The sequence below is a fragment of the Pelecanus crispus genome, chromosome 6 (genome assembly GCF_030463565.1).
Source record: "Pelecanus crispus isolate bPelCri1 chromosome 6, bPelCri1.pri, whole genome shotgun sequence".
Classification (NCBI taxonomy): domain Eukaryota; kingdom Metazoa; phylum Chordata; class Aves; order Pelecaniformes; family Pelecanidae; genus Pelecanus; species Pelecanus crispus.
The window spans coordinates 56,263,181-56,281,102 of record NC_134648.1 but is presented as its reverse complement, the minus strand read 5'-3'; the positions used below and the strand labels follow the sequence as shown (position 1 = coordinate 56,281,102).

Genomic DNA, 17,922 nt, shown 5'->3' with positions numbered 1-17,922 from the left:
CAATTTTAGCAAGCTTTAAGAATTTGCTAGCTCTGAGACGCGTCCCACTCAGAGGGAGATGCTGGTGCAGCCTGCTGCAGTCCAGAAGATCTCAAAAGGCCTCACTTAGGACTGCTGTTTTATAGGACTGTGAGATGATTGGCATCAATAAATCTCCATCCGAGCCACAATCCGGGTTGGTAATTACTGGAATTCCAGTAACGATGATACTGCTCTGTTTCAAGGCTGTCAGGAGTAACTGATTGTTCTTACTCCCCACGTCAACCATGTAGGAATTTCTGATAAGGACAGGGCCACTCTCTGCATTAACCATGTAGGAGTTTCTGCTACAAAGGGCTGCCTGACTGACCAACTCACTACACACGGCTGTGGTCCGGCAGGAATTCCTGAAGTCATAAAGCAGTCAGAGAGAAGAGGGCGGGGGGGATGCGCCACCACATCTGGGAAGCTGCTTTACATAACGAAACTGAAATGAAACCAATGGTCACCAAGTCTCTGGAAAACCCTTTTGACCTCACAGCACAGAGGTGGACCCACAAGATAGCTGACAAGATGCTCAGCCACAGGGCTTGCCATCAGCCCTGCTCGGCAGTGCAGCAGCAGTGATATGCTGCTCCTGTTATTCAGTTATCCCAAGATCTTGCTGTGTTTTAATAGATCTGCATGTAATCTCTTGCACTTCACTTTGTGTTCACATACCTGTGAGTTGGTAAAGTAATGAAAGTCAGGTAGTTATTCACATTTCCCCTGTCATTGGTGGCATGGTCTGGAACAGGAGCCCAAAGCCCTGTTCCTCCCTGGCTCCAGCTGAGGCACAGCTGCTGCAGGAGTCTTGCTGTACTATGGAGGCTTGATCTGGGCATCGGCTGATACTGTCAGAGCCCTTTCCGGCCTGTTCCTGACATGCCTCCCTACCTTGGGAGGGAGTTTTGTCACCATTGCGCACTCCTTTTGGGCTGCTGCTTTGTCTCTGACTCAGCATGTTTAGATTGGAAGTGGTACTTACTGAAAATGTGGGGCATGCATTGTGTAGTCTCTCCCAGGATTTAGCTTCCAAAAGCTCATTAAACTGATCTGGTTAAGGGCCATCAACCCTCTTAGATTAGAGCTATAAAGAACTTCAGTGGACTCTACTCTTCCGGGTACTCTAATGTCTGCAAATGAACTCTGCCATGCCCTGTCCTGGAAGTGTCCAAGGCCGGGTTGGATGGGGCTTTGAGCGACCTGGTCTAGTGGAAGGTGTCCTTGCCCATGGTACAGGGGTTGGAACTAGATGATTTTTAAGGTCTTTTCCAACCCAAACCATTCTATGATTCTAAGAAAAAGCTGCCTGTGTCGTGTCTGTCATCATGCCCCTGCCATAAATACACTCACTGGTGTTTCTCTTTTTTATTAGACAAAGTGCTCCATGTAAGATACGGAGAGTACATGCAAATAAAATCAGTAAGAAGTTCAGCATTGGGCCTTTAAGGCTCGCCTTGGAGTCCTGGGTATGGTTAGCATCCTGCTGCATGGAGCAAACTGCTGGTCTGCTGTGAATTTCTCATCTGCATCAGTTGGTTATGAGGAACCTTGGTGCCACATTATCTGTTCAAGCACATGAGGGCCCTAGCACTCACACTTTTCCTTCAAGCTCCAACACATAGTGTATAACTATATGTTTGCATGAAATCTGGTGCTCCCTGGCCATTTTCAAGCTGTGTGTGTTTATACAGGGAAGTGCAGACCACTATCTGTTGCTCTCACCCACCATCTAGGCCAGGGGGATGCAAACCAGCATCCCACCAGCTCCTGTCCCACAGGTGTGTTGTTTCCAGATGGGAATTTAGCTTGGAAATTGTTTTGTACTAGTCTAAGTAGTTTCTTAGCTCAGAATGGCAGTTCTAACTATCATTCCTGTATCCAACATATATGGGTAAGCATATGAAACAGCAGATACAAATTACTGTTCAGAGACAGTTGAATTGGCTTTAATCAGGGTTCACATATTCCCACTGAACCTGATGTTTGCATTTGAACATGGAGCAGACACGTAGACTAGATTTTGCATTGTCTCTCTTCTGGAAATGCCTTTGGGGTTTCACAGATATCAATACTTTCAATGCCAGGGTTCTGAGTAGAGCATTATTGGAGTAAAAATGCAGGTAAAGTCTTCTTTGAGCTTGCCAAACAATGCCTTTCATTTTTTTCCTTGATGAGGAAAATGGCTTTCATTCTACCTGTAACGCTGGAAACACTCCAGCCTGTAAAATGATTCCCCAAGTTTTGGTACAGCTTCAGTGCTTGAAGGAATAAATGTTACCGTTTCAACAGAAGCAGTTCTAGCAGGTTTTCTCCACCCTTCCTCATTACTTATCGGAGAGTTTTGCCTAGCATTCTTCATTACACAAAGTCTAAGACGCACCAGAAGGTTTATTTCCTTCTCATGGAAAGTTGGACCATTTACCTCCTTTCCCTGTGGTCAGGCGTGCCAGAGTGTCCCCTTAAGAGCCTTTGCATGTGATGATACTGAGAAACCTGAAAAACAGTGGAGGGGGGTGAATTGAAGTTGGTAGGTAATCCAGTCTCTTGGGTAATCCTGTCAAACTGCAGGAAATAAGCTTTAGGTTTTGTGTACAGTAAGTGTACAAACATAGCCAAAATGCTGCATTTTTCAAACACCCAAGGTCATGTGTTCTAATAATTGGGGGGGAAAGGGGGAGTGGGGAGGAGTTGTGCTTGTTTTTTTAAATTCAACTGCAAAGCTTCCTATCCCTTGCATTTGCAAGGTGGTGGGTAACTGCTCTTACCTGCTGAAAAATGAGGTTGGTTGATGATGAACACACATCTCCCAGCCTTTATTCTGTCTCCTGAATGAGGTAATCTTTCACCTCTTAACTTACATTTCCGTGAGCTCGCTTTATTGGGCTGTGTCAATGAAGGTGTTTCACCACAGGTCTATTTTAACTGAAGGCATGTCTGTAGCTGTACTCCTCTACTGCCAGGTACTCATGAGGCTCCATCACCATGAGTAAGCTGAACACTTGTTTGCGAAACGTGCCTCTTTGAACTGGAGCACCCAAGAGATGATGTGAATTCCTTTCTTGGGAATCAGAAAGGAGTATCCTGCTCACTGAGGAGGGTGGGCATAAGATGAAAGTCTAGTTCTAAAAGGCAAGGGAGGATCCTGTACAGACCATAGCTTTGTGAAATGGTTGTCTCTGAAGAAGAGTTCGGCTGGGGGAAAAAACTCCATCAGGTTGACTTTACTTTGACTTTCACCTTTATTTGTATGTCAAGCTAGGGTAAGGTTAAAATCATACCCTCAAAGCTGAGTCTGCTCTGCCCTCTTGTGTCTTTGGAATGTGCTGCCAAATGGTCCCCAAATACAGCTGCTTTATCATGAGAACTGGAATTTTCCCCCCACAGACTTAAAAGTAAGATGCAAACACATAGGTATTCAGTTACGGGTTGATTTTTGAGTGATGAGTACAGATTGACATACGTTTGAACTAAATCTGTTCTGCCAATATTCCTCATGCACGTATGTCTGAGGGGAAGGGAAAACAACTTGAGAGTATTTTTAATACAGCTCACAAGTGCTAGAATAAACCTGATCTCTCTGTAAAGTTGTGGGTTTTATGAATAAAGTTGTGGGGTTTATGAAGCTTCAACTGAAAAAGTATCTACTACAGGAAGGAGTACTTCCAGATGATAGAGACTGGCCTGTGAAGTTGTGGATTGGCTTAGCTGGTCTGACTCCTTGATGTACCAACTTCTGACCTTAGCAGAAGTGACAGTCCAAAGCTATGATAAGTTTACAGTCATTAAAGGGATTCTGAAGGACAAAAAAACCTAGTCATGTAGTGATTTAAATTAAGATACCTTCAAGATAAGGTTCAGCTGCATGCTAAAAAACCCCCTGCTGACTTCTCTGTGTGGTTGGTTGTTTTTTTGGTTGAAAATGAACTTAGGAGGCAGGGGTGAGCTGGAAGTTCAGATTTCCTCCCCTTATTGTATTAGGAAAAAAAGACGTTGCCCTGGTTGGGCATCTCTCTATCCCCTCAGGAGCAGAGGGGAGCAGTGCAAGCTGGTGGAAACTACAGTGAAGCACAGTTTACTGAAAATACATTTATTTTTAAAGGGGCTTAAGCGTTTTCAAATCGCAAAGCTGACTATGCTATTAAAAAGTGGCTTTTCTCAACAAAGTAGGAAGTTTAGAGTTTGATATGGCCTGCCGTAAATCTTTCAGATAGCTTACGACTTAACATTTGCTCCATGAGCATTGGATGATGACTGACCTGAGCCAGTTCTGATTTTGACAAGGATGTTTTTCTCCTTATCTTAATAGGTGTTTACAGCAGACGCCAGCACTTTTCAGGAGCAGCTTTGTCATTTCTCTGCGTAGATCATTGTGCGATATGGAGGTCGTGCATGCTGTTTCTTCAGAAATAATCCTGGCAGCCTTTCCAGCCACAGAGAGCAACTCAGGCACAAGTTGTGCACCGTTTGTAATTGCTAAGCAGAATTAGGGGATCACACACTCATGTGCTTTGGGTCAAGTCTGTCGCACACCCAGGGGACTCCAGGCCTCCTCTTGTGCTCCTTTGACAAACTGTGTCCTCCCTCTGCCTGTTTCAGAAATTCACTGTACCAACTTCTTTTACCTGTCCCTTCTCAGTGTGCCCCTCATTTGGGACTCCTGTTATCTTCTGTGTGCAAACAGAAAAGAAGATGCTGCTAACAAGACAGTACTGAGCCTGATCAGAAGATAGGATATTCTTGAGTAAACACACCTTTTGTTTTATGTTTTTCCAGACATTTTGTTTTATCTTTCTCCAGTAGCACTCTTAGGATTTTGGTTGCTGATGTTCAGACTGAAGCTTCAAACAGGTAGTTTGTTCCGCTCTTGTAATGACCCTGGTAGCTTCAAAAAGTCATTTTTCCTGAAACCTTCCTTAAACCAGCTCCATAAAGCACCCCCTTGCCAAGGGGAGGCGAAGCCTTCTTCCCACTTTGCAAATGGGAATGTAGAGATAGGATGTATTTTGTGATTTAGTCATGGTCTTGTGGCAAGAGATGCTGTGAATAAATACTCGTTCTTCATCCTGTATGCTCTGCTTCCTAATCCCTAAATTAGGTAGTGAAGGATGGTGAATTACTAGGTAGGGAGACATGTTGAGACTGTAAATCTGAAGTCTAATGGGCAGTAGCCTCCTCAGGGTTTCTTTTCCTAGCTACAGGTTTTGAGCTGTCCTCACAGAAGATCTCTGACCATGAATGCTGTTTTTAAATTCCATTTCTGAAGACAAAGAAATGCAGTTTGTTGATCTATGAATGCCGAGCACTGGGTCTGCGATTTATTATTTGTTGTCTTATTTCTCCAAAATCGTAAGGACCAAAGAAATCTGAATAGGAAACTATAGGAAAACTGATTCACTTGTTCTTATGGTTTATTTTTTCCCCATGGTGATCCATGGCTGCCATCCATGTCAGCACCTCCTGTAGTGCAAGGACCACCTGCCCTCACTGAAAACTACCCAGGGACTGTCTTGTACAGCCCGGTCACAGTGGTTTCCATTTACTATCACATAAGATCTGGTTCAACTGGGAACAGCCATGTGTTACTCTTATTTTTGCTATATCTGTTTTGCCTACCTGCTGTATGGGAGTGTGTGTTTAGTGTTGGGTTTCTCGTGCCTTCTTCCTTTTGGGGGCTTGGGTATCCTGGTATCCTATAACTGTTTGGCAGTCTGTCTGCAGGCCACCAGTGGTGCACAGGCCCTGGGTAGAGGAGCACTGCTCAACATCTCTTACTAAAGCAAGTCCCAAGCATAAAGATTTTTGCCAATTCTCACTGCCAGAAAATTTTTTCCCCAGCCAGTATTTAGTCTGCATCTTCCCCATCTTCGCATCGCATTGCTTCTGTCACTATACTTGAACTTCATCTGGAATAATCCCATCCTTGGCACCAACTCCCTGGTATAAGTACTCTTTCACCTCTCTCCTGTTGGTTAACTGTGTTACTCATCCTGTAAACTGGCCTTCATCAGTCATGTTTTCCACCTTCGTAATAACTTGTTGCTCCATGGGAATGGAGCAGTGCTCTGACAAAGCTCACCCCAGATGTGCCAGAGCTGACTGCCCTGACGCTGTGCATGGGGAGGCGATTGCTGCCTGTCACCCGTGACCTGTTAGTGCCAGCTTCCCTGCTGTCTTCAGAGGTCCTGCTGCAAACACTCCCCCTGTGTTTGCAATGACCGTGATCCCAGCCGTGATCTCCGTTCAAAGGTGATGGAGGGATAAAGCGTAGGTAGCAATGGAAGAACAGAAATGACAGTTGAAAAAAAGACCAGCATAAAGAAGAAATGAGGATGGGGGTGATAAAAAATGCAGAAAGTAAAAAGGAGGAGAGAGGGAGCTCCCTATGAGATCAGATAATCTTGAAGAAAAGGGAGAATAATTTAAGGAAAATACAGAAAGCAGACACCACGAAGTTTGTGCCAAGGCATACAATAAAAATGAGAACAAAGACAGGGGAGGAACACAGTGACAGCATTTTTTACTTTTATATTTAATTATGATGTGTTGTTTCTAACAACAAAAATGCTACAGATACTTTTGGTACTTGGCTGAAGTGAGAGCTGAACCCTCTCCTGATCTGAAGAGTCTTTCCTTGTTGCTGTTGGGTTGGCAGTTCAGGACCTGACATGGTCCACCTGGAGTCCTGGCCATGTTTCAGAGGCAGGTCTCTCAGAGACGACCAGGCACTTGGAAAAAGAAAGAAATACCACTCTCTTAAGTGTGCCCTATAAAAATGTACAGCCTCTTACATCACAGCAGTCCTTTGACTTATGGAGAGATTTTTCCTGCTGATATCTTCAGTTCAGTAAAGGCTTCCAGTCAGTGGCATCCCAATGCACAGCTCAGAGCTGAGTACCGGTGGTAGAAGAGCATCAGCGTCAGCTCCTTGCGCGGGTTCTGGGTTGTATCAGCTCTGTGTCCTGACTCACGTACAGAGTCACTTCTGCTAGCGATGCACAGCTAATGCAGCTCCGTGGGAGGCATGCTGTAGCTGCAACCTCATACTTCAATAGTTCTCAGACTGCTTTTGTCGAAGTGCTTCATCCTCACTAGGGCTGTCTCATGCAAATGAGAATATTGCTTGGTTTTAAACTGGAGGGTTAGGCTGTAGTGTCAATACCAAGGGTCAGTGGTAGGGCCAGACTCATGTCACCCATTCTCACCTCTAGACTGTTATGTATGTTTGTTTGTGTATTTATTGTTGTCCTTTTTGGCAATGGTTTCCCATAGTGACCGGTCACTACTGGTTTGCAAAGAAGCAGTGACAGTGGCCAAGGGTCCAGTGCCTGACCACAACTCAGAAAGATCCTGCTAAAGCAGCTTACCTCGGCAGGAGGAGAGGGGAGGGTTCAGTGTACCACTGGGTGTTTGTTTGCACTTTGTGGTTTGTATGGTGTAGTTCCTTGCTGATGTAAAACAGTATTGAGATTGACCCTCAGCCATTGAATTAGGTCTGTCCTGGACCTCAGTGCAGAGAAGGTGTGCTGAGACTGCTGTCACTCTGATAGCAGGAGCTTGGTGATGAGAGATAGCTTCAGCATGTGTTTGCCACCCTGGGAAGGAGGAGAGGATCATTGCTGGCAACTGGAGGAGTTTTTTTTAAACCTACAGCTACCTTCAGAATTGCAGTGTGTGCAGTGAAACTCAGAGCAGCAGCTTTCTAGCTGTAGGCCGTACTGAAACCTTGTGTTCAGTGAGGGTTTGTTTGTCCTCACGCCTGGCTGTGAATTAATGGTCTGTTTTAGAGGCTTCAGTGGGCTAGAATTGCCTTCTTGGTGGAGAAAATGCCAGTGCTGTGCAAAGTCAGCAGGAGCACTTTGAGATGCTAAGAGTCTTCTCTGCTACTTTTTGTTGATCCAGGTGGTCTTTTCTAAGTACAAAGTCAAAGAAATTACTGTTTGCCCCTTCCTTCATCTCCCCATGCAAGTGTCATGTAATCGGCAGGAATGCTGAATCCTCTGTCTCCCATTCCTGTTTGCATGGGAGATAAACGGAGGGAAGTGAGATGGAACCATATGTCCCTCTGCATCTGCACTCTGAAGGCAAAGTTATTTGTGAGCCTTATGGGTGGGAGAGCTGCCAAGCCAAAGTTCTTCCCAAGTATCTGTAAACTAAATCTGATTCCTTAAATGCATCCAACTAAGGAACTTTCACTCTGGCAAAGGCTTGTAAATATTACAGTACCTGTCACTTTTGGATGCCGCTTTCTGTTTTCATAGCAGCAAACTGAAAGCTTTGAAGTCTGGGATGTTTTGTTTAGCTTTGTAGAGGTTGACCTCAAACATCAATCTTTCTGCTCCTTTTAGGATGTATGAAAATAGTCTTTGCTTTTAGCAGAAAACTTCTTGTAGGAACAGTATTGCTAATGGCTGGACTTCTCAGATATTCTTGGAGCGTTGAAGCATGTATTGAGAGATGTATACCAAAATATAGAGAGTTTTGTCTCTCTGTTATTTTCAGTGATTCAATTTTCTCTTCTGTGTGAGGGAGCATGCATAAATACATACTTATAATGAAGTGGAAAGCGTTAATCTAAACAATGCTTATAAAGTGGTTTCTGGACGCATGGTGCTCTCAGACTATCTAGTTAGTTTGGATGGGGTTTTAGTTTACATGTACTTTTCAGTTTCTGCACCATCTGCACAGCGTAGCCTCTACCTGTTTGGATCCTCTGTGCTCACTGGGATAGATGTGGATGGTAATAACAGTCATATTTTGCTTATTTTCAAGACAAGTTGCTGGTTGATATAAACCTGTGACTTGAGTTTGCCAGATACAGTTGCTCCCATCATTTGTGCTGGTCTCCAGTTACTTCTTGGAGGAAGGTGTCACACTGTTTCTCGTGAAATAAGTCTTAGAAGTGAGTTTTGGCAGACCCGTTCTGAATTGCAGTTCAGTACTATGCAGGTAACTCAAGTTATAACTCATTTGTGACTCCAAAGTTAACCTGGCCATAGCTAAAACTCCATGGAGAAAATACTTTTAAGACTGTGCTCACTGAGGAGTTAAGTTGGATAGTTGCTCTTACTTGGGTGATGTTCTTGCTTTGACTTTGTCAATGTGCGCACACCTTTTGTCTGAAAGCCTTTGGGCATGCTGACCTGTCCCAGAGCCGTGGCTGAAGCCAAGGTTCTCTTTGCACTTGAAACTGCAACCCAGCCCTCTTGAGCAGGGGAGATTTATGCTCAAGTACTTAAGAGTCCTACAGTACTTTCCCCCTTTTCTGCTGCGTTCCTAGAGGAATCAAAGTTCTCTTACAGTGAACAGGATGTGAATCCTAAAGCAGTTCAACCTATTGAGTCACTAAGAGGGCTGGGTTTTGACTCCAGCCTTCCTGCAACCCCATATGAACAAGCACAACTTCAGCAGAAACACCCTGGAGCAGGCCTGCTCTGTTAAATTTTACCATGGCTTCCCGTGGTTTTCATCTTCAACCAAAGTCCACTGAGCAGTCTTGCCAAGGTGTCTCAGTGTTTCAGCAGTGCTCTGACTGGCTTTGCCAGACTAAATGGGCACTGCTTTCATGGCAGAGAGGTCCCAATGGACAGTGGAATGTATTACGTGGCTGGCACCTTGACTGAAGTAAATCCACACTGGAATCTGCCACCTGAGAGGTCCTACAGTAATGATGGCTTTGTGAGACTGCCTGCTTCAGCTACACTTGCTGACCATTCAGGTTTTTGTAAAATGTTTTCGAAAATTATGCTTGAAGGCATAATGTTAAGAGCTAAGCTCCCAATTGCTTTTCACCTCACTGGCTAAGTCTTCTGCAGCTACATATTCCTAAGCAGGTGATCATTTTTGCTGCCTAACTGTGAAAATATGGGCTTTATGGTTCCATTTAGATTATCACAAAATTAGGCTGTTCATCTTTTGAAATGTTTCCAGTAACCCAAGTCCGGGCCTGGCTGATAATCTTTCCAGTGCTTTCATATCAACTGTTAAAATAAAGCTGAATGTCAAGAAGCAGTTAGTATGGAGAGAGCTTGTAATGATGCAGCTGAGAAACTGAACCTCTCATCTCCATTTGAGTCTTTTTTTTTTTTTTTTGTCTTGCAGATGAGAGGATCTGTTCACCACCCTTTATGGAGCTGACGAGCGCCTGTGGAGAAGATACCTTGCAGCTTATAGAGAAGAATGGACTGGCATTCCCATTCAGTATGTACATGGGCTTTTCCTTGGTCTTTCTAGTAGGTTCTGAGTATTGCACATGCACCCCCCAAGACGTAGCCAACACCGTAGGAGTGTGGGTTTCATTGCCCAAGTGTCAGGGATGTTAAAACCTGAAACAGATGTTCTGAAGCAGTCTGCTTGGAATGTGGGACAAAACCCCTCCCTATCAGCTTTTACTTTACCTTTTATTGATGTTCTTTACTTTAAACACCTTGCTACAGTAAACATGCATTCCTGGGAAATGCTAAATAGTTCTAACAGAGTTAGCCTCTTGCCCTGAACTTGCGCAAGAAGTTTCTCCTGCCAGCTGCATTCATTATTTTTCTTGAGAAAATCACTTCATTGCTGACTGCCCCCTTTTTCACCCACCCTTCCCTTTCCCTGGTCCAGGCTACAAATACAATCGTAGAGGGTAGAAGAAAGAGTGTAAAAATTACCATAGATAGCAGGCTCCAAGGGCCCACAGCCTCAAACAGCTGCTATGAACTGTTTGTGCTTTGCAGCAAGTTTCGCTGGGGGGCTTGTGCTTTAATTCATTCCTTTATTTGATTCCTTGCAGTATAAAGTGAGCAGAATTGGTTAGTCGCTGTTTGTTCCCTTGGTGCTAGCATCATTTGTAAGGTTCAGAGGTAAAGTCATGTGGAAAAAGCATGTTTTGCCCTCACTGCCATAGCTCTTCCAAATGAGGCAGGTCTCCTGAAGCTAGATTGTGAAACAGTAATTTAAAGCCCACTGGATGGCTTTGACCCCCCCTTCCTCACATTGTCTTCTTGATGCAGGCTGGCTAGTGCTCAGTAGTCAGCAGCATAGCCCATATATTCAGAAGGCCTGAATAAACACCTCTAAATGATGATGAAATTAAAAAAAAAACATTGGAAACCAATATAACATGGTATTGGGGGAGTGCTTTTTCTCTCTCTCTCCCCACCTCCCCCCCTCCCCCCACCTCTGCTCTCCAGAGCATCTGTCTGTGAGACATCATATACCACCTTCCAAAATTTCAAGTTACCAACTTATTTTGGACTCTAGTACAGGTCATCTGCCTTTCATAGCTGCCTGTCCTCTTGCCCAACAATTCAACTCTTCCAACAACCCCCAAAGAAATCTTGTCCTATCCACCCCCTCATTACTTGCAAGTTTTCATCTCCTCTGCTTAATGTATAAATAACATCAGCTCTAGTCATCGTTTGGGTCCCAGGATCTTCAGTTCTTCTCTGGTCTCATGATAGCAGGAGCATGTTGTTTCTTTCCTCTTAACTGTTTTTAGGATGGAGGTGAGAACCAAGATATACAGAGGAGATAAGGAATATGAAGGAGAAAGAAGAACTGTGGGGCTCTTTCTACTTATTTTTTCACCCTCTATGGTTGCCTGGAAAAAATATGTTGTCTCTTAGTTTGGTTCACCCCATTTGGTTTCCTGCTATTCCCCAGAAACAGGGAGGTAGGAAAAGAAGTTGGTTTCCACTGTGTCCCAGCTCCCTTGTTTTCGGAACAATGGTGTTTCCTGTTACCTGGAAAGTAGGTCCAGCCTCAGGCAAAATCACATACTTGTGAGGATGCCCTCTGAGAAGGCAGGATGGCAGTACCAGTATTGGTACTAACTTCTTAGCTGATGCTTTGCACCTCTGACCAGTCCTAATAATGACCTCTGCTTACACCTTAGTTACAGGGAGGAGATGAGAGGGCAGAGCTGGGAGCAAGCCAAGCTTTGCAGTGATTGAGGACACTGTTCAAGCAGAGACTGTCACTAGCATCTGGTACAGTCAATGCCTTGGTCTGGTGAACTCAGTGTTTGCACGTGTGGGTGGGAAACTGTGTACTGTTTCAGTGGTGCATTGTTTTTTTCTTTTTTATTTACCCAGTTTGTAAAACCAGAGTGGCCCATGGAACCAACTCTCATGAGGTGAGTTAAAAAACTTCTGTAGTGTTATCCCCTTGCTTCCAGTCTCTCCAGGGTGGTTTGGCTGGTGCTTTCTGATCCTGTAGTAGGCAGAATGAGGGCTATGCCCAAATGACTTCCCTTCCTCCACCTCTCCCCTGTGTTTAATTACACCATTATTTTTTTCAGATTTATCTGAAATGAAGTTAAATATCACTTTGACCTCTTGACGTGGAGGTTCCTTCTAGCAGTTTCTAGCTTCTATCTAGTTGCTTTTAGCAGTTTGTAGTCTCCAGTCAGGTCTGTCTGCAAGGAATCTCCTTCAGCCTCTCCTTTGGTGGGAGGTCACACTAAGTGATATTTCTTCCCCACCATGTTTCTCTTCCAACTTGTATGTGGTGCAGGTGAGAAATGGTTTTGTGTTGCAGATGAAGCAGAAGTATGAGTGAAGGCCAGCTGGTTCCTGTCCTTGAGGGGAAGGGAATAGCAACTAGAGACAGTTTCTAGGCATGTTCAGTTATAATAACACGGCTGGAGCTGTGGAAAGGACAGGGCTGGTAGAGCTGTATGCTTTCCCTCCTTCCCGTAAGGCAATTGCAGTTAAAATGGTTGTGTATTCCTGGAAGGAGTGTGTTGCCCATGAGCCTAGCTTCCTCTAAATTTAGGTGAGATGAATCCTATTTTAATTCTTTTCCATTTGTGCTTCCTGCCTTCCTGCTTACCGCAGCTCGGTTTTTAGAATCCAGCCCTCACTGCTGGCTCTCATAACGCCTGGCTTCCTTTGTTAACAGCATGGTCGTCAGTCCAGGTTTCCCAGCTGCTCCTGAAGTGTGCAGCATGTTGCTGCAGCGTCTCTGAGAGCTGAAGGCCTTGAAGTAAAATGTAAACCTAGTCAAGCAGAATGCCTACAGCTGAAATCTTGAATGACCAGCACTACCTTTTAAAAACCCAGCTAGATTTTTCATACAGGCCTTAGCTTGGATTATTTTACAAGTATGACAGACGGTCCTGTTAGTTTGCCGGAGCAGCCACTGTAAATTTTTGCTATCATTCCTGAGAACACTTGGGGACTGGGTTGTGAATTAATTTAAGACTCCAGCTTCCCTGTTGATTTTTCTGTAGAGGGTTCCTCTGCAACTGCAACCTGAAATGCATGAACCTTTCAGTGCTTGTCCACTCAGGCTTGGACTTCGTTTCCCTGGTGAATCTTTCTTCGCTGTTCTTTTACACAGTGCAGACATAGCTCAGCTTCCTGCCAGAATTCCATTTTCTGAGCAAAAATTAGACTAAAATACAGTTGTAGGCTGCACTTTATCACAGGAACTTATGACTAGAGCCTAGGAGGACTCCTGGAAAAAAGCCTGAAGTCTTGCGTGGTACTTTACATAGTTGGGAGTAGTAGTCACTTTTGGAGTTGCTGTGTTCTCAGGAGTGATCCAAAAGTGTATTTATGATCAGAGGGGAACTGTCTTGTAATTGCTATTTTATGGTCAATAATGGCAAGGGAAGTGTAGAATAAATACTCTGCTTACAGTACAGTCTGTCTAAAAGGTGGAGCATAGGTCTAGAAGCAAGAAATTGTTGCCTGTTTTATTAATGACTCCTTCTTTGGCTTTTGTTAAATTGCTTCATTTTCTGTAGAGTTACTACCACTAGAGATGACACTGGAACTAGAACCCAGCCTGGTCAGAAACCTGCTTTTCTTCGCAAGATGACTATTCAGAAAGTTCAAGTACTGGCTGACAGGGACAGCTGAAAGTGCAGGCTTGAATTTGGGTTTGATGCCAGCCAAGGCCAGCAGACCCCACATTTTGCTGTGAAAACACAAGCTAGTTAAGCCAAGGTGCTGTTAGTTAGTCTTCTTGTCATGACGCATGGTTCCACATGGCCTCTGCACTAGAAGTCACATTGGCCAGCTCAGCACTTGAACCCCACTTTGCCAGCCCTGCTTGTTAGACTTGAACAGAGAGAGATGATGCCTGATGGTTGTCCTTCCTGGCTGTCAGCAGGTCAGAACATAACTGACCTTTGGTAAAGCTGCCTTGAGACATCACTGACACCTGTAACCTGAAGAAATGTGTCCAGAATTACTTTTTCTAAATGTTGAGCAGACAGGAGTGAAAAGGCAGAGAATCACTGTGTTTTTTGAGACTGAATTCCTTAAAGACATTGTCAGTAAAAATTCTTGGTGCCAAATGTTTTGTTTTGCCTTCAAAAGAGCTCTGCATTTATAATGAGGAGTGCTATTTGGAAGTTATCGTATAAAGTATTGCTCCCATGTTACTGCCAGACACAGCAGGTCTGTGCTAGATGACAAAGAGCTTGTGCACCCTGCAGGCGAATTCTTGGAGCTGTATTCATGCGTGCTAAAAACCACGAGACATTGCAGTGAACCAGCATAACGCAACACCATGGGAGTTATATGGGTTGTGTGCTAGTCCATGGGGCTGTCGGCACAGAGCCTTGCAGAAGAGAGGTTTCACATGGTTTCCAGTAGCCCGGATTGGTTCTGTGCCAAGAAGATAAACTCTCTGGGTTTCTGCACCTCACCTTTCTGTACCCGCTCATCTTATGAAAGAGTGGTTTGTGGGGATTAGTTAACTAGTATTTGCAGAGAGCACTTGAAGGATAGGAACAGCATAGGTTTGCCAGTATGATGTTGTAGATATTATAAAGCCAACAGTCTACACAGGAGGAGGAGGAGAGCAGTGTTTCTTGCCACCAGTGAGAGACAAATGAGGTATGATGATGTTGCTGTGAATCGTCTTGGTGGACAATTCTGCTGGTTAGAGTAGGTTTCTTGCACAGGTTATTACCACTCACAAATTTGGTCTGTGCTGTCAGATAGATAGCATCGGATATAATAGAGACAGAGTAAGATTATCAGCTGCAAGTATGTATTGAATGCATGCATTGACTTGAATTCAGAAAATGTTAATCTACTGAGTCATTGTGCATGCGTGCAGACAATTATGTGATCTAATGTGGAGGATAAGGAGGAAATAAGGACAAAAATGTGCTCAGACTTTTGAGTATGTAATCACTACATCATTTACCATGGTTATGTTTTTGAACAACAAAGCCTATTATATTTACTATTTTTATTACAAGAACAAACTAAGATGTTAGCAAGAATTCAGTCTGAATCAAATGAGCAGCTGATCATATATAATATATGAGAGAGAGCACAAAGTGGTAAAGTTTCTTTGTAAAATCCTTGCAGTGACCCGGACTTCACTAAGATACAGCTAATCTCAGAAAGCACAAAAACTGACAGGAAGCATGTGGAAAGAGAGAGCAAGCAGTATATCTCACCTGCACCATGCTGAGGCAGGAAGCTCCGATTTTATTCTGTATGTCACTGCGAAGTCACTGTGGGACCCACAGGAATTCTTTTAGCCTCTCTGGACTGTCTTACATCCCAAGTAAAACACTAGACCCAAGGAGGCCAGTGAGAAAATATTAACAGGCATAAGAAAAACTCGTGTTTCAGAGCTAAGGAACTTTTCTGGCAAGTGTTGTACATCCTGCACTGACTGAGGTAGGCAGCAGGCTCAAGACATGGATGGTTAGGTGTTGTCTTCGAGGCTCTTCAGAAGGGGAAGGTGCTCTAACCAAAGCATCCCTACCTGTGGGAGGGAGTTTTGCCCAGAGGAAAGGACAATAAAACGTGTGTTAGGTTCTCTGGCCTTGAACAGTCCTTACTCGTATTGACCTCACTATCAACATGCCCTTCTGCCACTGTGGACAACAAGGCCCAGCATCACTGCAGTAACGAAGCAAGGTCAATATTCAGATAACTAGAGCATAGCTTTTTCAGGGCTTTGAGGATGGAGAGCAAACCTAAGTTTATCCTCACTGCTGTGTAGGGGCACACTGATATAAAGCAATTTCATCAACCTGTGCCAGAATGGTGCTGGTTGCCAGTTCTGCGTAGGAGCCGTGGCAGCATCCATACTCCAACAACAAACTGACAAAATGGGCACTGCGGTTATGATAATTATATACGCATGCAAGCATGGTAATGGAGGTATTGCGGGAAAGAGCAGTGTAACATGTGCTGAAGAGATGCTGGCTTGTCAGAGTACTTTATGCACCTACCAGCATCGCTTCTGTGCTCTTTGAGGCAGCTGTTGTTCATCATTCAGGCCCTATAAATGCCTTCCTTTTTGGCATATTTGTTCCAGTCCCTCCAAGAGGACTATCCGTTTAGAGTAGTGGGGTGAAACCAAGCCAAGAAAATCATTAGGCCAGCATTTGCTAGCAGTAAGAACTACTGGAGTCTGAAAAAAGTTCTCTGGTGATGTGGGTGAAACTCTGGTGCTTAGGCCATTGCAACTGGACTGAACCAAACCACAGGAAGTAGAGCTGTGGGGAAGAACTCATATAGTTAGTACATAGAGCTGTTCATTCTGTTGTTCTCATGATACACACTTGTATTCAGTACAAACTTTGTCCTCTGCGTTGGTCAGATGTTTTACCCTTTCATTGTACCTGCGGTTGCAGTAGCTTCTCAACTAAAAGCAGCAAATGAAATTGCAAAGAGCTGAGAAGAAACTGTTGATGGAAAATGAAAGCTGCACTGCCAGTAGTGTTTGGAGAGTTGTGCATCAGTGAAATGAAACGTAATGAAATAGGACTAGCTGCTGAGGAGGGATTCACACGTGGTCAGTATATATCCACCAGTAGATGTTCCCCCTCACTGCTAGTCAGGTGGTAGATAAGCATGAAATTATTGAAAGATTTGTGCGAAACTGTGTGTGTGTTTCCAGATGGCGATCATCTTCAACCAGGAGGGCCTGAAAGCTGTCCGCCCCCCTTGTGTCATTCAGAGCTTCATCAATCACAATGCCGTGCTGTATAAAGTCTTCGTGGTCGGGGAATCGTACACAGTGGTGAAAAGACCATCTTTAAAGAACTTCTCTGCAGGAATCTCAGGTACGTTGTGCTGATTCAAAAGGAAGTGTCAGTTCTTGGAGCCTTGGCAGCGAACAGCTCAAAAGAAAAATATCTTTGGAAAGGCTGCTGAAGTGAAGGCAGCTGGTTCTTACATACCATGTTTCCTCTTCTGTACTATTTCAATAGGAAGGGAGATAACTCATCTGCTCTGAAATACATACGAATGACATTCGTATAGTAAATATTTATGCAATGGTAACCTGAGTCTTACCTGTTTAGAAACGGTGTTTTATGTCATATGGAAAGGGTCAGAGGGAGAGAAATTCTCTAATTTCACAGTAAGTTCATGTGTCATTTGTTCCGGAGTTTGTTTATAAATGTGCTTTGGAGAGAATTTCCTGGATTCCATCATTTTAGAACTTCCTCTCCCTATTTTTACCTTGATTATGTATGTGTGTTTAAATTAAAGATCGCTTGTGCTCTCCCCTAAACGAGCCTCTCTATTCATGTGAGGCCCAGTCTTGTAAACCTTGGTGGGAAGTGTCCTTTGGTTTGTAGATACCAGCTGTGTTGGAGGGAAGGAGGAATGGACAGTGATCCTCCTATGTGTCACTAGACAGCAGCACTTCAAGGGATTTCATTAAAGATTACTAAAATTTCCTTTATGGAAAAAAGCTGTTCTCCCAAGAGCTGCATTCTCTGGGCCTTCAGAAGCAAGAAGGAATTAGCAGGGCATGGATGGGAGAATAATCTGCCTGCAACTGGACAAATCCAGGAGGTGGGGATGGGAGGGGAGAAGGCATTAAACTGAAGGAGATGAATGAACAAGTGCCAATTTCTTGTCACCTTTCTTAGTGGTTTCTGCTGATCTGAGTGTGTCCATGTGTGCTCACCATTGCATTCTGCAC

General features: G+C 44.1%; 1 protein-coding gene across 1 annotated transcript in view; it reads left to right on the top strand.

Moving 5' to 3' along the window:
• Nucleotides 1–17,922, top strand: part of ITPK1 (inositol-tetrakisphosphate 1-kinase) — a 161,576-nt gene that overhangs the window by 128,436 nt on the left and 15,218 nt on the right. The window contains exons 5-7 of the mRNA XM_075711801.1: nucleotides 10,123–10,221; nucleotides 12,099–12,139; nucleotides 16,888–17,053. Of these exons, the coding sequence (XP_075567916.1) occupies nucleotides 10,123–10,221; nucleotides 12,099–12,139; nucleotides 16,888–17,053 (306 nt within the window). The remainder of the gene's footprint in view (nucleotides 1–10,122; nucleotides 10,222–12,098; nucleotides 12,140–16,887; nucleotides 17,054–17,922) is intronic.